The following is a 24,857-nucleotide window of genomic DNA, read 5'->3' as shown; positions in this document are numbered from 1 at the left end:
AATCGTTATGACATCATAAAGTGTCCAAAGTCTGATCAGCTCATTTTCAGACAGGTTTTTATAGAAATGGATCAGGACAAAAAGAGAGAGAATCTTTGTTCCTGAAACTTTCAGAGTCTCTTTCCACAGAGGGGACACATGTTGATGTAGAAGAGACATGAAGAAGAGGGCACACATGTTGATGTAGAAGAGACATGAAAAAGTGGATTTTGCACAATAGGTGACCTTTAATTCCCGTGAAGCTCACCTTGGTCTCCTCTCTCTCCCTTGGCTCCGGGATATCCTGGTCCCCCGGTGTAGGAGGATCCTCTCTCTCCCTTCAGACCGGGAATACCGGAAGCTCCTGGACGACCTCCAGCGTTCCCACCTGGTGTTCCTGGGAGGCCTTTAGGTCCAGCGAGGCCATTAAGACCATCCAACCCAGGGGATCCAGGTAAACCTGCACAGACACAACAGAGAGGGTTTGTTCATACTGGGGTAATACGTTTCAGGTTTCAAGTTTCATCGCTTTTATTGTCATTTGCACTTTAGCTACAGTGTAGATATGGCAATGAAAAACTTAGGTCTCAGGCTCCTCTAACAGTGCGACATATATATAGGACATAGAACAAATAAAACAGATAAACTAGTGCAATAAATGTACTGTCCAGTTCCAGTTTTTATCCACTTATATGCCAACACTCAATGGATTGAAACTGAATATTTGGTGACATTAAAAAATGGGAATATTAGAAATGATCAGTGCTTCTTTTAAGCCAGAAAATGTTTGACTTATGGTCTTTACAACGCTCTGGAGTAATTGGAAATGTTTGAATTAAACAAGTGAGAAACAATCCTATGAAGCAACCACTGGAATCTAATCCTACAAATGCCAAAATACAGAGTTAAAACCAAATTAAGGTGAAATAAACCTGCCACAAAAACCTGAAAAAGGCTAATTTGAATGTCAACGTAATCACCAAAGCTTCAAAACACACTAAATGAACTTTACTTTACTTAGCTACATCCTTCATAAACAAAAAAATAAATATTCATAAGATTTTACATATAACTTTTAGTATATAGAAAAACATTTGCTTGTTAATCACACTGTATAAAAACGCTGATAATTTACTGCTTTGCTATGCCAGTGTATTTCTTAGCTTATTTTAGCATCAAGACAAGAAACAGGGGGAAACAGATGCTTACCAAAAGCAACAAAATCAACCAACAAGCATCTCAAAAGCTAAATATTTAACATTTTACAAAACATTTCTTATATTATTGAAGCTTTTGCAGAACTTTTTTAATCTTTGGACGGAGCTTGGCTAGCCTTTTAACCCAGTGTTCATCCTTTAAGCTAAGCTAAGCGTTCCTTCCCTAGCCTCACAAACGCACATTTGAATGTTAGCGTTATCAATGAAGCTTCAAACTCTTGAGTACAGTCTTGAAAGAAAGTGTAATAATCGTCTCACCTTTGGCTCCGGGACCTCCAGGCCCAGCAGGAGATCCAGGAGTCCCGTCTGCTCCTTGTCTTCCTGGATATCCAGACTTGCCTTTTGGCCCGGGGAAACCAGGGGAGCCTGCAGAGGAAAGGAGGGGAAAATGTTACAATCTAGCTTCCTTTGAATGTGATTTTTACTTGTTTCTTCAAAATGTGGGATGGGACAGTAGAGGAGAGGATGGGAAATTGGTTTTAGGAAAGGAAGCAAATCAAAAGAAAGGAAAGGACAGGAGAGGAGAGGGGTCGGTACAGTGAAAGGAAATAGAAAACGAAACAGGAAATGGGATCAGGTTGAGGACAAGAAGGGGAAGGATGGGAGAGGAAAGGAAATTGGGTTTGAGGAAAGGAAGAACAGGATAGGAAGTAAATCAAAGGAAAGAAAAGGAAATTAGGGTAAGAAGTTAACCAAAATAAAGGAAATAAGTTTCGGAAAAGACATGAAAGGGACGGAAAGGTAAGGAGAGGAAAGAGAAGGAAAGGAAAGAGAAGGAAAGGGAAGAAAAGGAAAGGAAAGAAGCTTAAGAAGCAAAGGAAAGGAAAGGTAGGGTAAGTAAAGGAAATAAAGAAAATTAGGGTAAGAAGTTAACCAAAAAAAAGGAAATAAGTTTCAGAAAAGAAAGGAAAGGAAAGGGACGGAAAGGTAAGGAAAGGAAAGAGGCTTCAGAAGGAAAGGAAATACAAATAAAGGTAAGGAAAGGAAAGGAAAGAAAACGACAAGATAGGACATCAAAAAGGACATAAAGTAATTATTTTATTAAGAATGTTATTTTTACTCGTTTCTTAAAAATCTGTTTGTCATCGCAGCGTTTTGATCTCTTACCCATTATTCCAGGCCGGCCTCCATCACCAGGACCTCCCTTTGATCCGGGGTATCCTGGACCTCCTGGGAAACCGTTGTCACCGGGAGCACCGTCATTCGCACGACCGCCTGAAGAGAGACATCAATATGGTGTGAAATACATATTTTTGGGAATGAACGAGATTTCTTAAAACGAGTGAAACACTGGATGTGATAATGTACATTTCTTGCTTATAAAACCTGGGAAAACAAAATGTATTCTGGTAAAAAAGGGATATATTAAAAGAAGCAATTATAGTTTAAATATAAGCAAAAAAAAGGGAATAAAAACAGTACAAGTCTGCACACAGTTAGGGAGTTAGCGACTTTTCTTTTTACTACTATGTGGAAATGTGAATACACAAAGATTCAAGTACTGTATTATATGTTTTAACAATCTTTTGGTAGGTTAAAAGTAGGGTATAGGAGCTATTATTGGTAATAACAGTCTTAAAATCAAACATGGTAGGTGTTACCTGGGAAGCCTGAATCTCCGGGTTGTCCTTTAGCTCCCGATCTTCCGGGGTAACCATAGCTCTCTCCGAAAGAACCTGAGGAACAAAACACGTGAGTCAAAGTCTGCATTTACACTTTCATAAACATATATGATTGATGTTTTTTTAGCGTGCGCTCACCTTTGCCTCCTGGTCGGCCATTTTCTCCAGGATTTCCATTGAAACCAGGTGTGCCGTCATCACCCTGAAAGCATCCAATCAGTGAATCTCATTGGTAATAATAATCATAATAATAATAATAATAATAGGTTTATTTAGTATAGCACCTTTCACAGAAATACAATTCACGAAGTGCTTCACAAGAAAGAACAAAAGTTAAAATTACATGAGGCAGAAATGTAAGGTTAACATAAGTCCCAAAATGAACACACATGTTTTTCAATAACAAATGTATTTTTTAAGCAAAAGAAAAAAAGTTAAAATATTGATAGAAACAGTTTTTTGTGATTTTAAGTATGTTTTCTTACCCTCGGTCCAGAGATGCCGGGGAATCCCATAATACCAGATTCTCCTTTTGGTCCGGGGTATCCTGGTGTACCTGGTTGCCCGGGGTAACCAGGTACTCCAGGCTGTCCTTTGCTCTGTTCGGCGTAACCAGGAAGTCCGGGAAGACCCTGACGACCAGGTTGACCCGGGAAACCCTTGTCACCTGAGAGCGGAGGCAGATATAATCAGAATAATAATAATAAAAAAAACATAATAATAATAAAATAATACAAATAATATTAAAGAGAGCAGACGCAGATTTAATCAGATCATCAGAATAATAAAACATTTAAAACCTAATAATAATAATAATAATAATAAAATACAAATAATTACAAATAATAACAATAATACAAAAAAAGTAATAAGAATATAAAAACCCTTAAAAGAATAATACAAATAAAAATTATAATAATAATAATAATAAAAAAAACATAATAATAATAAAATAATACAAATAATATTAAAGAGAGCAGACGCAGATTTAATCAGATCATCAGAATAATAAAACATTTAAAACATAATAATAATAATAATAATAATAATAATAATAAAATACAAATAATTACAAATAATAACAATAATACAAAAAAAGTAATAAGAATATAAAAACCCTTAAAAGAATAATAAAAATACAAATAATAATAATAATAATAATAATAATAATAATAACACTATACATACCCGGGTTAAAATGTCTTAAAAAAACACTTAAAATATAAATCACACAATATTAATTGATACTTTAGAAGCAGCTTTGAGGAGACGTTCACGTTGTCTGTGTCTCAGATGTCAACAATAACAGATAAACAGGAAGTAGATCTACCTCTGGGTCCGGGGAAACCAGGAAGGCCGCTGCCTCCGTTGCTTCCTGGTTCTCCTTTTTCTACAAACTCTGATCTGAACGGAGTGGAGGGCAGACCGGGGGAGCCGGGGTATCCTCTGTCACCTGAAGGAGGGGAAACACACATTATGAGAGTCCTTCAGTTCGTTAAAATGCCATTTTAACCACACTTTTTGGTCGTAATCATCAGGAAGTAGATTAAAGACTCATTTTCTCTGCTATACAAGGTCGCTGATTTCCTCTGCTTTTGGCCTTTTGTGACCAGTGTTGGGAAAGTTACTTCCAAAATGTAATATATTACATATTACTTATTACTCTCTTTTGAAAATAATAAGTTACATTACAATATTACTGTCTCTGAAATGTAATGAGTTACACTACTTTAGTTACTTTGTAGTTACTTTCACCAAAATAACCGCAAAAGAATAGCTAGGTATTTTAAATGCTAAAATGTAGTTTAGTGCAGCTCATTATGCATCCAGTGAAGGGCAATGTGGTATAGCATAACAACTGTGTAGGCCCTTAAGGCTACTAACAACTTGTATTACAGGGCTTAGTTGAATACTCCATTCTGATTGTAAATTCTTAACATGTGACACGTTGTTAATACAGCAGTACAGACCGCTGTCAAGGACTATAATGAAGGTTAACATATTGTAAATCAAGGCAAATATTATTTAAACCATGCTCATGGTTTGAAATGGCAAACATTGGAAGGCAAAAGTATTATTAAAACCATGTAGCCTACTACATCATCACCTTGGTCCCATCATATACGCTGGGATGAGAATATTTACTGTGCTTGAAAACTGGTATCACATCATCATGTGAGGTTGACTTTGTGACCTGGAGAACATTTCAGCTGCAACATCAGCTCGTTTATAATAAGCTTGGGATATGAGATATTTTTGTAGCCATTCGTGGTGAAGGCATCTGTGCTATTGTATGCATTATTTTTGACCCAACATTTCTAAAGGCATGTCAGAATATGGTACTATTTTCACATGAATATTCTAGCCATTGTCTATTTTTATACCACAAGCTGCAAAATGACCGCCTAACCCCACTGTCCAGGCGGGTAGTTGTTTAGATATACCTGGCACCTGCGGGCCGCAGAGGGGCGGCGTAGTTTCGGGCGACGAAGACTGCTGCTCCGGGCCCGGCGAGTCAGGCGGGAGTAAGCTAGTGTCCACAACGGAGGGTAACGTGATGTCCGCATCTGACCTGTTGCTACTGTCTGCAGTAGATGCAGTGTTGCTGGCGTTTAGTGATGGTTGCTTTAACCATTTTCGTATAAATGATTATCCACAGATCAGATGTGTGTCACTGCTGTGGAAGCACTTTGGAAATGATGCACGCGCAGCGGATCAGGTCACGCGCACCTGACACAATTTGTTGTTAGTATTTTTCGCTACGTTCTCTTTTTTGAATGGTTGCATAACGTTCAACTTCCCCGAAGATCTCGACGCGAAGCCTGAAGGGTAAACACCAGGTTTACTAATCTACCCGCACAATTTGTCCGGTGTCGCAATGTCTCGCTATGTTAGTACATTCTTAAAAAACAAAACACCATTTAATTTCGGGTTAAAATGTGTTGTAACTGCGTTACTGAGCATTGTAACGGGTAATATATTACCCACATTTCATTAGTAATGCGTTACATTACTTCGTTACAGCAAAAAGTAATATATTACTGTAACTCCGTTACTTTTGTAACGCGTTACACCCAACACTGTTTGTGACACACTACTAACCTGCACTCTCATCTGCACACTTGTGTAAATATATTTAACATGTTCATACGAATGCACAACTTTTTACTTTGAGATAAATAGAGTTCCATCTTATCGTACTTAATTCTGGATGCTTTACCTTTCGCTCCGGAGTACCCGGGGCCGCCGTTGAGTCCGTTTCTACCCTGTCCTCCAGACTGTCCTTTCCCTCCAGGAAAACCAGAAGATCCAGGACGTCCCGGAAGTCCAGGGAAGCCCATCAGTCCAGGGAAACCTGACTCACCTGTGGAAAAGACAGAAAATCAAAATGTCACTGAATCCTTGAAATATTGTGAACAAACCATGATCCTATCAGCTGTGCGTTGAAAGCAAACTTGATTCAGAATCGCTGATAAGACTCTATGATATCTTCCTACACTAACTTTACAGAAACAGCAACAGGAAGACATAGAAACACGGCCATTTAACAATACAACGGACATTACAATAGGAACACATGCAATCAAATAAACCTTGCTGATTTACACATATTTATTATATGTTGTATTGTTGGAGGAGATCAGGTCAGAAGAATTTCATTGTCATTTCTACACTGTAGCTTTGTGACAGGAAAACCTTTGAAATTTGATAGTGTTGCGTTAGGTCCCCAAATCACAGCCCTAATGCAAAGACATGTGAGTACCAGAGATGGTACACACATCCTTTACTCAAGTAGAAGTACAGATACTCGTGTTTAAAAATACTCTGGTAAAAGTAGAAGTACTGACTAAACTTCTTTACTCAAGTCAAAGTAAAGAAGTATGGGCTTTGAGTAAAAAGTACCCATAACTAGCAGCTGTTTTAAAGAGTACCTGACCTCCCTTTATATCAATAGAACAATAATGTCATTGTTAGCTAATGAATGTTTCCATGGTGACCAACGGCAACATGACAACGTTTTCATTGGTCCCTCTACTTTAGAGAAGACCAGGAAATGATGGATACACGGATCGTGTTTAAATAAACATGTAAGAAGTAGAAAATACAGGTATAGAAAAATGTACTTAAGTAAGGTAACAAAGTATTAGTACTCCACTACTTCCCACCAGTAAGTACTTTGATTATAAACAGCATCTCCAGCCTACCCTTTCTTCCCGGTGTTCCTGGGATCCCGTCTCTAGTTCCCGGTCCGGGGGGTCCGGAGGGTCCTCGGGGCCCCGGAGATCCAGGGGTACCGGGCACGCCGGGGGTCCCCTTCATCCCCGCTGGTCCTGGGAAACCTGGGTCTCCTCTGTCTCCCTTTCTACCGGGGAAACCTGAGTGGGGACGGACGAAGAACGGCGAGACGGGCAAAAGAAAGGCGGAGGAATTTAGTCAGAAGGAGAAGGAAATATAGACAAAATCTATACACTAATAGACATAGTCATTTCACTTTTTCATACGCTTAAGTGAAGAAAAGGAAGGAGGAATTTAGTCAGAAGGAGAACATTATATATGGAAATATCGGCTAAATCTATATACTAATAGATTTTTAAGGAAAAACAAAGTATATATATGTTAATAATTTAGTTTTTGGGAGAATTAAATAAGTATAAACTTCTACCCACTCCTTTTCGAATGTGTAATCAGGTAAATCATTAATGGTTTATATATAATTTTTAAGTCAGTAATACTTTTGTTTATCAATTTGACACTGATTAACTTAGTATAATAATTCTCATGTTTCATTTCATAATTATTATAATATTTTGTGTTATTGTTTTACACATTCAAAATAAATCAAATCAAAAATAGACAACATCATTTCACTTCTTCAGACACTTAAGTGAAGAAAAAGCTCTGAAAGTAAAAAAAGAACTGAGTAACAAACACATAAACTTACCTGTCATGTAACTTACCTCCAACACAATAGCTAAGTTCATTAATAAATATAGCACTTTATGATTTATTTATATTATTAAAACACACAGTTTGGCAAAAAAGTACAATGCAAACAACTACGTCGTGTCATTGCCTTGGTTAGGCTGCAATTGCACTTGTTATTAAACAATTTCAGCTCATTATAAAAAGGGGATTTAAATAGTTTACATATTCTAGATCAAATCTGCAATATTTTATCCAAAGATATCAAAAATTCAAGTGCAATTCCAGACTGAATTAGCGTTTTCTCAACCGCCTAAAGTTGTCCAAGCAGACTATCACTACGGTGGACCTTCTTAAAAAGAGGACAGTTTTCAACACACCCATGCATCTAAAGTACATTTAAACCATTACATGTTTATAACGATGCACGAATTGAGCACGATGAATGGATGCGTTGAAATTAAAAGTCCTTTGTTAAGAGGAAACGCCTCTAAGGTGCTTGTCACACACACTAATGCAATAAACACATTTTAGTGCAGATTACACTTCAGGAGGAACTAGGAGGGTTAGTACCGGCTGCAAAAAGAACAACGAACATCAGTGGAAGTCACATTTCATAATAAACGTTATGTTTCTGGATCTGTAGCAGCGGAAATGTCCATCTTATACTGATGTTCTGATCTTTAATTGAGTTGTAAAATATATGTTTCAACTGTCCTACGATCAGTTGTCCTTTCAGCATGTACATATAGATTCACAAATTGGATAAAAACATGGTCCTCATACTATATTTCTAAGTTGTGTTTAAATGTATTGTCGGAGCCGCATTTAAGTTTATTTTGTTTTTGATTTATTTGGAACCTTTATTAATGCATGTTTCTGTTTCTGTAAGAGGTGTGCTCTGCTCAGGAGTAGGGGGCGGGGCTAAGGCTTTAAGTTGGAGTTTAAGTTTAAGTTAACGGCACTCAAAGTCGGAGTTCCTATTTATACAACATTTCATTTTGATGAAAAAAAGCATTAAAATATATCCTGACCATTTAGTTTGGTGAACTTTTAGCTTATTATATATAGGAAGAAGTAACTGAAGAAATTACATTTAAAGAGCAAGTTGTTAAAAATGACTTCCTTCTAGAAAAAGTAGAATATCGATGCCGAAAATCGGAGTTCCCAAGACTAGCTTTTCACACTACTGACTGGAAAAAGGAATCAGAATATGGCAAGTTTGAAATATTTCAACGTTTAGGAGTTTTCTGCTAAACAATATCTTATTTAAACAGTTAGTTGTTCAAATTAAACCTCTAGAGGACTTCAAACTTGAACATTTTAGACCTACTTCTAGGGCTGCTCGATTATGGCAAAAATCATAATCTCGATTATTTGGGTCAATAATTGTAATTGCGATTATTAAATGCGATTATTCATTGACTTTGAAAACATGCATTTATTGGAGAAAAAAATATTGAACAGTATATTTTTAACAGTTGATTACCCTGAACTTCAAGTATAATTCAACTGAAAAAAAAAAAAAAAAAAAGTAATAATAAAAAAAAATCATTTTATTTCGATTACGTTTTTTTCGTAATCGTTGCAAGCCATAATCGTAATCGCGATTCAAATTACATTAATTGAGCAGCCCTACCTACTTCTAGAAAAAGACACGGAAAGTTGGAGTTCCTACTTGTAAACCTTTAACTTCTATGTAAAAAACACTTAAATACATCTTTTATTTCTTTGAGAAGACTAGTTTGACACACCGTTGATTGGAAAAGGAATCAGAATCAGAATCAGAATATGCAGATGGACATTTGTCTGCTGTACAGATGAGAAATGGCGAGCGCTGTTAGAGCGTTTGGTCTAAAGCACGAAGCAGGAGGATGGAGGGATTTGAAGCAAAAAGGATGGATGTGGAGGAGGAGGAGGAAGAGGAGGGCGTGTCTCACCTTGGCAGCCTATAGCGAATGACCCAACACCAAGAAAAGATGGAGGGATGAGAGGATGATGCAGATAATGGTGGTGGTGTGTAGGAAGGAAGGAAGGAGGAGGAAACAGAGAAATGCAAAACAGGAGAATTCTTTTGGGTGATGCAGAGTTTCAAATGAACAACAGGAAAAACAAAAACTGTGGTGTCTGATTCGTCAACGCAGGAAAAGTGAAAAAAGGGAGGGGGGGGGGAGGAGTGACAGCCGAGTTCAAACTAAATCCTCTTTTACTAGAAATCAAGCTCCAAATAACTTTTTTTCACAATAGAAGTCCCACAGAATTCAACTGAAGTGTCGTGGAGGAACAGGCTGAGTTTTCCTCACCTGGAGATCCGCTCAGTCCGACATTACCGGGAAAACCGGGACGACCGGGAATACCAAAGGTCGGCTCGCCTGGAAGTCCGGGAAGACCATTGTTACCGGGGTAACCGTCGACTCCTCGCTCTCCCCTCAGACCGGGAACGCCAAAACGCCCGTCGCCACCTGACAGAGGGAGAGGGGATATAGTTGTATTTAGACTTTTATTTTATTAGTCCATTTATTGAACATGTTAGAACCAAATAATAATAATTCTAATAATTATAACAAAGAGAAGCAAAACAAATACAAAATGTCAAGGTATAACAAAAAAATTAAAACAAATGCTCAAATAGTTTCTGTCATGTTCATAAGGGGCAAGAAGAAGCTTAAAAATGTTTCCCTCTGGCGTACATTACTGGTAATTTCTTATTCGAGCATTTTATTGCACATTCTTACTTCTTATGTTTACATAATATTTAATTGTGTTCATCTTTTATTTGATATCTGTCTTAAATGGAAGAACTGTCAGGAAACCCGTTTTTCCCCGGGACAAAGAAATGATACTATCACCAATTTGACTTCTTATAATACAGTTACTTACAGTATACGGTCGATGTATCAGGTAAACCTAGCTTCAAATGCTACACGAATACCTCTTTGTATGAAGGGTCAAATCAGTTTTACGTTGTTAGAGCCCCTTAAGGTCAAATTTCGAGAAAATATGTTTTAGTTAGAATCACATTTACAAGCGTTTTTAAATAGGCTTTTAATTAATACCACCGTTTTGTATAGTTTTGTTTTATATTGATTGATAATTATTGGACTATGCCAAGGTTATGTTTCCGTTTACTTTGCTTCTGTTATATTTTGCTACCAAAACCCTACTTTAAGCAACATTTTTACACTTAACACAACTTCTTACATTGTTTTGTCGAATTGATCAGGTACTAACTTAAACTGATTTATGAAAACTCCCTTGATGAAGGTTATGAATATCTGTTTTTGTTCAAAAGGATTACAAAAGGTGTTGATACAACCATGTGGTCATTTCAGAGGATGTGTTTTATGGTGTTGAATTGAGAATCCAAGCTCAGGAGTGGACTAAATTAAAGAATCAGTGTCTCAAACCCACCAGGTTGTCCCGGCCCTCCAGGGGTCCCGGGCTGGCCCTTGTCTCCAGGTGTTCCTGGTCCTCCGTTCTGTCCCGAGGAGCCAGGCGTGGCCCCCAGCACCTCTCCAGGCTGGCCCTTTCCTCCGGGACGACCAGGAACACCGTCCTTCCCTCTGCCGCCGTCAAAGCTCTGTCCGGGGCCGCCGGGAATACCAGAATCTCCTCTGGGTCCGGGGAAACCTGCACGGAGAAAAGGGGAGAAAGGGCGGGGAGTCAGAGTTATTATATTAAAAAAAAAACAAGGCAATCTCAATCTTTATTTATTCATATAGCACATTTAAAACAACCTCAGTTGACCAAACTGCTGCACAGGGAATACATACAATATAAAATAACACGATAGGAGTAAAATAATCGGCCTGGATTAGAGCCAATTGAGTGTTGTCTCTGATTGTACTCTGGATAATTAGGGTACGGGTTTACCTTGTGGTCCAGGTTGTCCTCCAAAACCGGGGTTTCCTCTGTCTCCTTTGGACCCGTCAAATCCGGGACGTCCGGATCCTCCTGGGAAACCTGACTGACCTTTAGGGCCTGACGGGTAAATGCACATTGGAACTCATGAGTGTCCTTCAGTTCCTTGAAATCTCATTTTTATCAAATGTTTTGGTAATAATGATTATTTCTTTCTCATGTTAAGTATATTAAAGCCTCATTGTCTCTGCTATACAATTCTAACTTAATATACAAGTCTATCTAGTTCATAAAAGTCTTTATATCTGCTACAGAAATCCTCTCAGGGACAGGAAGTTCGGTTGCATGCCTTTTTTTGGGGGTAAGGGTAGTCGTAGTAAGGGGTCAGAAGGAAGTGACGTCTATAATACATCTAGTTATTTCATTTAAAAAGTCATAAATTATAGGTTTTTTTACATTTTATTTCACAGGATATCATGTTTTTTTATGAAATCCACTGAAATCAATCAATTCCCAAGTGCTGTCCTGTTATTTCCATCCAACATTTTTACCAAATAAAATGTTTCCATACACCAATCCAAACTGCAGTTCAACCTGTTTCCTTTAGGACCATAACAAAAATGCAATTTTCTTTAAAAAAAACGGATAAATCTTGCTTTTTAAATAATGAAAAAGCATTAAAAACAGACAAAAAATCAGCTCCAATCACAAAATATGATATAAAAATGTTAGGCAAATTAAAACTTTTTTTTTTATTAGATGAGAAAACAGACAGGAAGTGCATTTGTCGAAAAAAAAAAAAAGGGTAATTTTTTCTTAAATGGTACCTGGTCCTCCGGGTCTTCCGGGGTATCCGGGCTCTCCGATCTCACCGGGTATGGAGCACGGTAAAACTGTGCCTGGTAGCAGTCACACAAGTTAGCACACACACTTTAAATACTTTAACAAACAGTGAACAATAGAGAACATACATTCCCACTTGTTTTTTTAATATAAGAGATAACTATTCGTCTAATAAATCTGCACATATTTAGCAAAAATGAGAATTCTTTAAACATAATATTTCTATAGCTCTTATTGTTATTGAAACAGAATACTCTCAGGAATGTGTGTCGCAGCGTTGATTGTCTGTCGCCTCCATTCACGCCAAATTCAAGACTTTCATTTCGGTTAATCTGAGTTGAATTATGGGAATTATTGTTGTTGTTATTATTATGTGTGTTGAATGTTGTTAGTGGCAAATTTCATCGCAATGAAGTTCAAAGATGATGACTGAAAAGTTCAATTCAATCTGGTGTTGAGGAATCAGGTTTATGATTTCCTTATATACCCCATCCCACCCCCAAAATAACCCCAAAACTCAGGTTATTAAAGCTCTCAGCAGAGGGGGCGGGGCTTGAAAGCATGCGGCAGGTTTCAGCAGCTTTGATTGGAAGAAGAGGAAAGTGACATTGCTCGTTTTTAAAGAGTGTTGTTTTTCAAAATAAAAGCTGAAACTCGACCGTCAATCATCACTGACTGCAGAGTCATGAACAAATGAATGACAGCTGGTTTCAGAACTTCAAAAGACTACATTTCCCACAATCCCTTGCACAATAGTGTAGTCAACAGTTCATCTGAGCCTATGTAGGTTAAACTGTTATATAAGCAACAGCAATCCTAGACAAGGGACTTTTCTTTATTCTTGCTTTGTGGTAAGCAAATATGTGGCAATACTTGGATAACATTTTCAAAATATCACTGTTTATTTTCCTCTAAAGTGGTCATTTCCTGTTGGATGTCCAGCATGTGAACATAAGGGATGTTTTTTATGAATCCAGCAGTGGTCGGGGAGTCCGAAACAAAAAATCTAGTCCCGGGTTTTCTCTGGCTGGTGGAGGAAAAAGTTAGTTACCCACCCGTTCCCTCTCCGTCGTCATTAACCCCTGCACAGCTGTTTTCACCTGGACAGATACACATGCACAGGGGAGGTGAGAGAGGTGAGAGAGAGAGAGAGAGAGAGAGAGAGAGAGAGAGAGAGAGAGAGAGAGAGAGAGAGAGAGAGAGAGAGAGAAGATGGCAGCATTTTGCATGCGTCAATGAAGCAAATTAAATCTTATTTTTCATCAAACAGATATTCAGCAAATCAGTTCAATTAATTCAAGGCTCATTCAGTTAAGGCAAAAAAGCATATTGAAATGCCTGCTTCAATAAAAAAAGAAACAGGTTATTCCACCCAATGAGAGGAGAGACTAAGAGTATGGCTCTTATGATAGTCTCTCGGCTCATGTGAGTGACAATAACCTTCATATTAAGAACAAAAATCAATCAGTGCTTTAGCATTAGCGTCACGGTGTGAGAGCTCACATTCACACTGGAGAGGCTGAGGGGTTGTGTCCCTTAGTCTCGGAGAAGAAGATTGTTTAGATTTAAAGGAAGCCACTGGTGTCATTTTCTGTCAACTAAAGTCTAGGTTAATTGGCTCTTTATCATAGATGCCGTATATTACTTTAATTGTATGTATTTGTTAGCTTTACAGGCATCTTATATAACCTATCTAGCATTAGATACACCTAGACATACATGTTTTAAGTCTAAATAATTGATAATTTATTACAAAAAGTGCGTTGCTACACTTGATTCCATATATTTGGGTCTAAGTTCTGCCATATATCAATTTAACTAACTTGAGGAATTATTTAACGTACATAAAAAAGTCAAAAAGTATTTGACTATTTAACTAAACTATTAACTAGGATTACATGTTATTAAAAGACTATATATTAAATATAAGACTCTAAATATTTATATATATATAAATACACACGTTACAGGCTTTAAACCTAGCTTGAAATGTGTAAAACATCTTATATAATCTATCTAGCATTACATACACCTAGAAATACGTTTTTTAATTTTTAGTTTTAAGTCTAAATTATTTATAACGTATTACAAAAAGGGCGTTAATACACTTTTGACTGTGTTGAGTCCATCTATGTGGGCCATATATCAATTTAAATACTTGTACATACATCAAAAAATCATCAAATGATCCCTAAGTGGATGTGTTTCTACTTTTCTAAACTATTAACTAGGACCAGATGTTATTAAGAGACTATCTATTAAATATAATAAGAATCTAAATATGTCTTTTAAAATAAAAATTGTGGGTGTTTTATTCGTTTTGAGAAGCATTGCCTTTGTGCACCAATACAGGATTAATTAGACGTAGAATTAAAAATAAACACCAGTATTTTCCTTCAAAATAAAAACCAAATTCAATAATTAATCACAAATAAATGATAATTTCTCACTTCCTCCGAGACTAAGGAAGCACAGCAGCTTGTTGCAGCATTAAAATCACATCATTGTGCGTCAATGAGTCAAGAAGCTCGTTAATGGTCTCTATTAATCATGGAGACCATTAATCACTGAGTTAAGCAGCAGCCGAGGCGTGAAGGCGGGAAGCTGCTGTCGGGGAAAAAAGAGTCTAACATGTCGTCTCTTCAGATCCTAGGAATACGTTTTTTTCCCCCGGGAAAATCTCCTCTAATGGTTTTAAAGGGGTTAGGATGAAGTTGCTATGGTTACTACAGGACATGGAGGATGGATAGTGATCGAAGGGGATGGATTTATGGTCAACCTGTGAGGAGAATAAGGAGTTACATCCACACACACACACACACACACACACACACACACACACACACACACACACACACACACACACACACACACACACACACACACACACACACACACACACACACACACACACACACACACACACACACACACACACACACACACACACACTTCCTCTCCTCATTCACTTACCTCGCTGTCCTGGTAATCCTGGTTGTCCTGGTAGTCCCGGTATTCCCGGATCTCCAGCATCTCCACGGAAACCTGGCGTGCCGACGTATCCTCCGCCGGGTTCTCCAGGTTCTCCGGGACGACCCTTAGCGCCCGGGTATCCTGGGAACCCTTTCTCTCCGACTGTGCCGTAACCACCATCACCCTGCAGAGAGAGAGAGAGAGAGGGAGAGGGAGAGGGAGAGAGAGAGAGAGAGAGAGAGAGAGAGAGAGAGAGAGGAGGTTGTTTTTAAAAAATCCTGCAGATAAAACTTTTAGATCAGGGGTGTCAAACTCAAGGACTTCATTTTATGTGGCCCCGCAAGAGCTTGCAAAGAATATAATAAGTTTATTATACGGTTAAATGCCGCTTTACAGAAGCACGTTGCCCATAAACTACATGTCCCACAATGCATCTCATTCTGTGAAATTGAGTTTGACTCCCCTTAATTAGATGAATATGTGTAGGAGCCACAATGCTACTTAGCCTGAGTTTATTATTTGTATTATTATTTGTTTACATCACTTTTATTTGTATTATTATTATTTGTTTACGTCACTTTTATTTGTATTTGTTGAGCACTTCCGGCAATCGTCACATGGGTGTGGTTGGTGTATTTAAAAGGGCCCTCAAGTCCCACCTATTTTCCAAGGCCTTATTTGTTGTTTTTTTTGTCTGACTGTTTGTCTGACTGTTTGTCTGACTGTCTTTTGTGTTACTCCTGTATATCTGTAAAGCGGCCTTGGGTTCCTTGAAAGGCGCTATATGTAATCTATTATTATTATTATTATTACTACCTGTTACATGGCAGATGACAGAGGCTGAGCTTGCGCTGAAATTTTTTCTGTTGACCGTTTTGGTCCCTCTAAGTTATTGTGTGTTTGACTTTGTTTATTAAATATCTTCAACCTATCGGACTTTCTCATTGAAAACACGTCGCAGCGCAAAGTCAAGCTTAGCCTCTCTGCGACTCAAACTTAACGGGGAATTGAGCCGCCACAATATCAATAGTAACGTGTTTAAACACTCACAGGGGGTCCAGGAGTTCCAGGGAATCCGGGAAGTCCGTCTCTTCCGGGTTTTCCAGTTTCTCCGTTAGGTCCGCGGGGGCCGGTTCCTCCGAGTTCTCCCTTCACTCCCAAACCAAGATTGGGGTAAAAAGACGTTCCTTTCTCCCCCTTTCGACCGTAGTTTCCGGGTTCACCAGAACGACCCTGAAACAGGACAGATATCACGTTTGAGAAACATACATTTTGGCTAAATTTTGACACACTAAGAAAAGAATAGCATTTTATTTTTCAAAAACTTTATTTTCTAGCTAATTTTGCAGAATATATGTCAAAAATAAAGTTGTATTGTGGCACAAAAGAAGTGTGATGTACACTAGATGTATCAATAAGTATTGTAATGTTAATATAATTATATATAATAAGGCCGGGTTCACCAGAAAGACCATGAATCACTTTTGTGAAACATATATTTTGGCTAAATGATGGGTCAGCATTCCCCGGTAGAAAATAAATGGTCCTTGTCGTCGTGTTAGGGAAGATTTTTTTAATTTGCCCGAAGAATGGGAGAAGTTCCAGTTTTTATTGTTCAGTTTAAAGACAATCAATAGTGTATGAGTATATGTATTGTATGTATATGCATATGTATTACATGCATATACTGTATAGTCATTTAACAATGTTCCTGGTAAATAATATTGAGTATGAGGCTCACTTGCAGGGAATGTAAGGGATTACTTTAGTCGTTGTTGTTTGTTTGTGTTCTTTTTAATAATTGTTCAGTACAGACCACTGTCTCATTTGTATGCATATATTTTGCTTACTTATGCATTTTTGAAAAGCAATAAAAAGATTTTTGATCTGAAAAACAATCAATCGGAATATTGTATAAAGAAGGCATAAATCATAAATGCATGTACATGGAAAGGGGAAACCCCAAAAAGCACAATATGGCCTCTTTAAGTAAGATGTCCTGTGTGATAGATACCAGCTAAAGGAAACCCTGTACTGCTCTCTAGAACACATTATACTCAGAGGATAAAGCCAGTGTTATGAAGGCCCTAAAACCAGAGATGGCAAAAGTACACATTCCTTACTCAAGTAGAAGTACAGATACTCGTGTTTAAATATACTCTGGTGAAAGTAGAAGTACTGACTAAAATGTAAGAAGTAGAAAGTACAGGTATTTGTGTTCAAAATGTAAGAAGTCAAAATAAAAAGTCGTCAGAAAAATAAGTAGTGGATTAAAGTACTGGTTCCAGAAACATGTACTTAAGTACAGTAACAACGTATTTGTACTCCACTACTTCCCACCTCTTGCTAACATACAAACAATTGAACTTACAGGAGGTCCCTGATTGCCTCCAAAGCCAGGTGTGCCGCCATCTCCCAGCTCCCCCTTTCTTCCGGCGTATCCGGGGTTCCCGCTGGGTCCGGGCGGTCCCTGTAACCCAGGCGTTCCCGACGTCCCCCCCCCGAGGCAGGCGCAGTCTCCGGAATCACCTGCAGGACGGAGGAGAGGACGATGGGGTGAGAAGTGGGGGAAAAGACGAATAAAAGAGAGGAACGAGGGATAAGTAATGTGAGGATAAAGGAAATATATTATAAGAGTCTGTTCAATCTGTATCTATTGCAGGACATGACGACACATTTAATCAAACCCTAATCCTTTTACACATGATCAAGTACATCTCTAATATCTTAAAGGATAGCACTCCCTTTTTTTAAGGACAGCAGAGGAGCAACTTTAAAATAAATAAATATGCAAAAGTAAATTAAATGTGAAATATATCTTCAACCTCAAAGAAACACGTTATTAAATAATTTCTTGCAGAGACACAGATTTGATATATATTTCAATCCAGTCAGTGTGTGTGTGTGTGTAAAATGTATACGTGTGTGTACCTTTGTATCCATTGAATCCATTGTTGCCGGGCAGACCTCTAGAGCCGGGCAGTCCAGGCTGGCCGGGGTAAGCTATGGCAGCTGAACACACACACACACACACACACACACACACACACACACACACACACACACACACACACACACACACACACACACACACACACACACACACACACACACACACACACACACACACACACACACACACACACACACACACACACACACACACACACACACACACACACACACACACACACACACACACACACACACACACACACACACACACACACACACACACACACACACACACACACACACACACACACACACACAATTAAATCACTTTTGCCACAAAAAAGACACAAAAAATACAACATATTAAGATTTTTTTAGATTTCACACTGTTTGAACATAAGCTGTAAGCTTGCACTGACTGATGAAAGATGTAAAAAAAAAAGAGAAATCTGTTAAATTCCAATAAAATAATAATTTATTTTACACATCTCTTCATCTAAAATGTAACAAGAAAATCTATTTTGGGGTTTTTATGTTAGTTTCAGTCACTTTTTACAATTAAATCCAAAATTTTGCTGATTCTTTTTAAGCAAAAAAGCACGTGTTTTATAGATAATGTGACAAAATAAAATAAAAAGTAATAATGTTTTGAAGAAAACCCTTCACTTCAGCTTCAAGTGTTACTCTTATAGAACTAAGAGTAAAACAATTATACAAATTAGGAGTTGCTTAACTCTCGCAGCACAGTGCAAACACAGCTCAGCGCCACAGTGTGAAATAAGCATTAGTCTCTTTGTCCGGCATGTGATATGAAAGCTGCTGTTGCAAGATGACAGACGCTTCTTCAATAGCATTAACTTGTTTATATCGTAATGAAATATAAAACAGCTTGGCACTTGTATTCAGTGATTTTACATCGACTATAATGGCTGAAAGCTACTTGCCACAAGCAGCATGCATTAGCGCGTTGCAGCTGCACAAGCAAAGGAAATAAAACTGTTCTTTCAAATATCAAATCTTCCAAGCAAACTGAAAGAAAAACACATTATTATTATTATTATTATTATACAGTATGGGGTTAGATTTGTTTTGATAATATTTGTGCGAACATGGAAATAATGTGTGTGTAAATGTGTGATTTGTAATAATCACCTTCCACAATATTTTCACAAATAAAAAAAAGGAATTTGTGAATCTTTCTCTAACATTGACAACTTTCGATCAGGCATTTGTGAATCAATGTTGTAATTGTCAACCAAAAATGTGCTCGTGGATCTCAAATCTCTGTTTTGTGGAGCGTGTTTGTACAAATATAGTATTCTTTTTTTTATTTGTAAACTAATTATAGTATTTGTCAGGGGAATCATTTCCATAGATGTTGACCTTTTGCCCTCTGAAGCAGGTGCCCAGCCTTGCATTAACTGTCGGTCAGAGATGGTTATTGTTGTGGGACACCTGGAGCATCCTTCTCAGGGTGGAGATGACCCCGAGCCATAAGCGACAACAAATGTGATCCAGTGTCCTCAGTTGTTTAGTCTATCTATTGAAGAATGCTGATCATTACACTCTGAACTAGTTCAAACCTGGAGCTACAGGAGGGGTCTTCAGAATTGATTGTGGCGTCTCAACCGTGTGGTCAACTCGTGGCCCGTGACATGTCGTGTGAATTCTCCGGCCGAAGCTCCAAATAAACCGTCAGTGTTTGCCATCAAAGCTCCAGCTCTCCTCATGTCTCTCTTTGAGTCCTGACTCCTATTCCTTCAGAAGTTTCCCCCACACTATTCACAGATCTTTTTTTATTCGTAAACTAATTATAGTATTCACAGATCCTTTTTTTTATTTGTGAAAATATTGTGGAAGGTGTTTTACGTTTACAAATCACACAAATAATTGTTATGGCCACACAAATATTATCGAGGCAAATCTAACCCCATATTATTAACATTATTTTCTTTCAGTTTGGTCGCTTTTTTAGCTTAATTTAACGTCTTTGTTCGACAAAATACAAAAATAAAAGTCCCTTTTTTTGGCAAACGCTGCGGTTTTCTGCTGCCGCCATGCACTCAGTCCATGTAAAATCAGTGACTTACAGTGACACCTGGTGGCCAAAGATGGGCAAAGCAGCTTGGAGATGAGAGCGCCTCCCATCCAAGTCTGGAGAAGAGACTGCACTTTTCTGATCTATACTTACCAGCGCACCCTCCACACAGAATATAGCATTAAAATAAAAGCAGATAGCTTCTTTCCGGCCAGAAGTGGTTTTGAGGTTTTATTTTTGGCGGGCTGAATATTGCCATTATTGCGATTATGGCAATATATATGCCGTGTTTCTGATACCTGCCTTCGGTGGGAACCTCGGGGTAGATGATGCAGGGTTCATTGGCATTTCCTTGAAGGACAGTTATATCAGTCATTATGCACTCGTACTAAATGTTGGTTCATTTCAATACCTTTCAAGAATTGATGTGCATTGTTTTTATGCGTTTTACTCTGTTTTCTTTGCCTATATATGTTTTTTCAGGCTAAAGGTGGGTTTCTATCTGTCGTAAAAAAAAAAACATATCATATAAAAACAAGTCAGCCATGATGCTTTAAAGTCTATAGATAGATATATAGATGGATGGATGGATGGATGGATGGATGGATGGGTGGGTGGGTGGGTGGGTAGGTAGGTAGGTAGGTAGGTAGGTAGGTAGGTAGGTAGGTAGGTCGGTCGGTCGGTCGGTCGGTCGGTCGGTCGGTCGGTCGGTCGGTCGGTCGGTAGGTAGGTAGATACTGTTTTGATCCCTAGCTTTTTTACTTCAATTAGCTTTTACGGCTGGTAAAACGACTAAACCTATAATGTTTTTCCATAATGGGTAATATGCTGAATCCTCACTAAGGTGTTTTTAATTATTACAATATGAATATAACACATTTAATTAATTCTGCTCATTTCGTACAACAAATCACGCTTTCTCACAAACACAAGAACATGTTCAAATCATGCTAAAAAATGCCCTGTGAAAGAATTTGAAAGTTGTTTTTGTGTGAACATACTAGTAGGGCCTTGCACTCTGGAGGGTCCAGGGGGTCCGGGGAGGCCAGAGGATCCGGGGAGGCCAGAGGATCCAGGGAGTCCTTCGGAGCCATATCCTGGTATTCCTGCGTTTCCCTTCTCTCCTTTTGAGCCGGGGGTCCCGGGATAACCCTGGAGTCCGTTACCTGGATATGAGAGCAAAGGAGACGATTGGTAAATGGATATTTGGATGTAAAAATCAACCCATTGCATCTTGCTTATTGATGATTTAAGTGGTTTGTCGGCTTTATATACACATAGGGGTGATTTTTTATTTTGAGGTTGCATTTTATCAAAGAACATCTTCAAATTGAGTCCATTTCTTCCTCGTGCAACCCAGATTAATGCTTTATCTAATTAGTAATCATATTATAAGTAATCTAATTAATATCATATTTACAGCTTTTTTGTTTCAAATTCATTATTTTATTATCATATTAGCATAACAAAAACATTTGGCAATTTTAAGCCACTATGCTCCAAGCCCTTTTAAAGATCTGAGTCTTTAAGGAGCTGAACAAGTGATATTTTATAGACATTTACAGTTAAAAAACACAAACACACTGGCTTTTATAACGATTAAGTGTTTAATAATTGTGTGGTTTTAATATTATTACTTATATAAATTATCTCTCTTCACCTTTTTGATTTTCTTTAAAGAAAAATAACATGTTACCATGCATTAGTTTACATTTTTTACACAAATTAAAGCACTTCTAAGTTTGAACTGTTTGAAAGTGGTGTTTTGAATGCATTGATCAATTCTCCATACAGTGTGTGTGTTTGTGTTCATTACCTGTCCCATAACCAACAATTCCTGGAGGTCCTGGGGGTCCGGGGTATCCTAGAGGTCCGGGGTCACCAGGGGCACCGGGTAGTCCGTTGAGACCCGGGACACCTGACTCTCCTGCAGCCAATCAGAGAGAAGAGAGATTTAACACAGGACACTTTCACATACTAAACAATACCTCACAGTTTATCAGTGTTATTCGCAGAGATGGCAAAAGTACACACATCCTTTGCTCAAGTAGAAGTACAGATACTCGTGTTTAAAAATCTCTGGCAAAAGTAGAAGTACTGACTAAACTTATTTACTCAAGTAAAAGTAAAGAGGGCTTTGAAATGTATTTAAGCAAAAAGTACCCATAACCAGCAGTTGTTTTAAAGAGTACCTCCCTTTATATTAATAGAACAATAATGTCATTGTTAGCTAATGAATGTTTCCATGCTGAACAACGGCAACATGACAACGTTTCCATTGGTCCCTCTTCTTTAGAGAAGACCAGGAAATGATGGATACACGGATCGTGTTCAAATCAATAGGCACGCAATGACTCTAAATAATAATGATCAAGCCACCAAACACACATTCAAACTAAAGGAACCAGCCTGTTTGGAAAATGTAAGAAGTAGAAAGTAAAGGTATTTGTCTTAGAAATGTAAGAAGTCAAAGTAAAAAGCCGTCAGTAAAATAAGTAGTGGAGTAAAGTACTGATACCAGAAAGATGTACTTAAGTACAGTAACAAAGTATTTGTACTTCAGTACTTCCCACCTCTGATTATTAGATCTATTAAATTATTAATATGGATGATGTGTTACCTTGAACAGTAGCGCCCTGACCACTACCGAAGGCTGGGGGTCCTGGTGCTCCGCGGTCTCCCTGCTCACCCTGTTAGAGACAAACAATACATTTACAAATCTTAATTGTATTTAACATATTTTTTGTTTTGAATGAAGTGCTAAAATCTGCAGGAATCATCCTTAAAAGGGATAATTTCTTACTGAAAGAGAAGAGAGAAGATCGATACCACCCCACTAGCTATAGGAGCCTTTTAGCTTAACATTAGCTTAGCATTAAGGATGGAAACAGGGGGACTATTTAACAGAAGTTATACTTATTATCAAGTTATATCTCTTTTGTTTAATCTGCCCAAAAACCAGACAGCAAAACAGACATTTTGTGTTTTTATGGAGTTGTTACTGCTAAGCTCATTTAAGCTAAAAGTCAGCTGTTAGCTTCATGGTTAGCTCAGCCTACTCTTGACCAGAAAGCAATTTGAACTCATTAAATTACACCTATTGCCACCACAGAAACAAAATAAATACATAATGACCTTTAAACAACATAATGCTAAATATGAAGTAAATTATCGATGTATAACTGGTTAAACAGGAAAGTGTGTTTCTTCATTAGCTTCCCCAAATGTAACATTCATTTAAGAAACACTTTATCCATCTTCTGGTGGTTACAAGGTTATTGAACACAAACTATTTAGACTCCATGCTTAGTTAAGTGTTTATTCTCGTAAGTTTTACGGTATGACGTTGAGTGTGTTGACACTGGAAACATTGTAAATACTGTATGCAGAAATGTCCCAATTTGATCCCAATGAAGTCTCTATCTACAGTATCTATCTATATGGAATTGAGACACAGCAAACAACTGTATGTCAACAGGAAGTGTAAGCAAGCATACACAAACACACAAAAATGTACCTTTCTTCCGATGTATCCCGGTTGCCCGATCAAACCTGGAGTTCCTCTAAGTCCCTGTATCAGAAAAAAATTAATCAGGTATGAATTTTTTCACAACAGGGTTTATTAATTATGCTTCTGATTCCCTAAAAAAACTAAAAACCTTTACTTTCTAGACAATTTTGCAGAATATATGCAAATAAAGGGTCTATTGCGGCACAAAAGAAGTATGATGTGCAGTAGATGTAACAATAAATATGATAATGTTAATATAATAATAATGTCTGTGAGAGGAGAACATTTTGACTTTTGATACCAAATCATAATTCATGCATACATTGTGGTATTGCTCCTAACGTCTAATAGTTAAATAACCACTAGGACATTTTTATTAATCTAGTTTAACCCAGTATTAATCTATGAGTTAACTGGTCCTGTAGCAAGTACTGTAGCACAACTAATGTTTTCATAGTGGTACAGTTTTAAAGATCATAATTTTAGCTTGTCAGTTCTTGAATATTTTGTGGTAACAGTTTTAGCCTACCGATTGTCCGGGATATCCAGGAGACCCGTTCAAACCAGGAGCACCCTGTTTGGTAGAATCAAAAACGACATCCACCACAGAAGAAGAAGGAAAGGTAAGAGACATGCTTGACCACAGTAAAAGCTATGCTTAAGTGTAAGTGTAAGGAATCTCCACTTATGTTGAGGTTAGGGGAAGACACATTTCTTACTTCTGTGAATGAAATAGGTGTAATAAAGTCATAGCTCTTACTCTTGCTCCGGGGTATCCAAGAATTCCCTTCTCTCCGGGTTCTCCACCAAAGCCAAAAGGTCCCTGGATTTAAGTAAAAATACAGATTAGTAAATATCACTTAATGTGGACTTATCTCATATTTTGCATGTTCGGTATTTTCTCACAGCAGTTTTTATTGTACAAAAACGTCGTA

The 24,857-nt window shown here is 37.8% G+C and overlaps 1 protein-coding gene across 4 annotated transcripts in view; it reads right to left on the bottom strand.

Moving 5' to 3' along the window:
- col4a6 (collagen, type IV, alpha 6) overlaps positions 1 to 24,857 on the bottom strand; it is a 147,026-nt gene that overhangs the window by 10,774 nt on the left and 111,395 nt on the right. For 3 of the 4 annotated variants that reach the window (XM_079672179.1, XM_079672180.1, XM_079672182.1), the window contains 24 exons: positions 24,683 to 24,745; positions 24,452 to 24,496; positions 23,929 to 23,982; positions 23,032 to 23,101; positions 22,228 to 22,338; positions 21,413 to 21,577; positions 20,715 to 20,762; positions 18,350 to 18,430; positions 17,790 to 17,947; positions 16,469 to 16,651; positions 15,419 to 15,602; positions 12,430 to 12,501; positions 11,615 to 11,722; positions 11,153 to 11,371; positions 10,045 to 10,203; positions 7,024 to 7,194; positions 6,039 to 6,182; positions 4,149 to 4,271; positions 3,304 to 3,485; positions 2,957 to 3,020; positions 2,798 to 2,872; positions 2,304 to 2,411; positions 1,455 to 1,562; positions 248 to 439 (listed from right to left, as the gene is read on the bottom strand). In XM_079672179.1, the coding sequence (XP_079528305.1) occupies positions 248 to 439; positions 1,455 to 1,562; positions 2,304 to 2,411; positions 2,798 to 2,872; positions 2,957 to 3,020; positions 3,304 to 3,485; positions 4,149 to 4,271; positions 6,039 to 6,182; positions 7,024 to 7,194; positions 10,045 to 10,203; positions 11,153 to 11,371; positions 11,615 to 11,722; positions 12,430 to 12,501; positions 15,419 to 15,602; positions 16,469 to 16,651; positions 17,790 to 17,947; positions 18,350 to 18,430; positions 20,715 to 20,762; positions 21,413 to 21,577; positions 22,228 to 22,338; positions 23,032 to 23,101; positions 23,929 to 23,982; positions 24,452 to 24,496; positions 24,683 to 24,745 (2,887 nt within the window). The remainder of the gene's footprint in view (positions 1 to 247; positions 440 to 1,454; positions 1,563 to 2,303; positions 2,412 to 2,797; positions 2,873 to 2,956; positions 3,021 to 3,303; positions 3,486 to 4,148; positions 4,272 to 6,038; positions 6,183 to 7,023; positions 7,195 to 10,044; positions 10,204 to 11,152; positions 11,372 to 11,614; positions 11,723 to 12,429; positions 12,502 to 15,418; positions 15,603 to 16,468; positions 16,652 to 17,789; positions 17,948 to 18,349; positions 18,431 to 20,714; positions 20,763 to 21,412; positions 21,578 to 22,227; positions 22,339 to 23,031; positions 23,102 to 23,928; positions 23,983 to 24,451; positions 24,497 to 24,682; positions 24,746 to 24,857) is intronic. The other variant, XM_079672181.1, reaches the window with a different exon arrangement.

Source organism: Notothenia rossii (genome assembly GCF_949606895.1).
Source record: "Notothenia rossii genome assembly, chromosome: 3".
NCBI classification, from domain to species: Eukaryota; Metazoa; Chordata; class Actinopteri; order Perciformes; family Nototheniidae; genus Notothenia; species Notothenia rossii.
The sequence above is the reverse complement of the archived record's forward strand: the minus strand, read 5'-3'. Positions and strand labels throughout refer to the sequence as shown.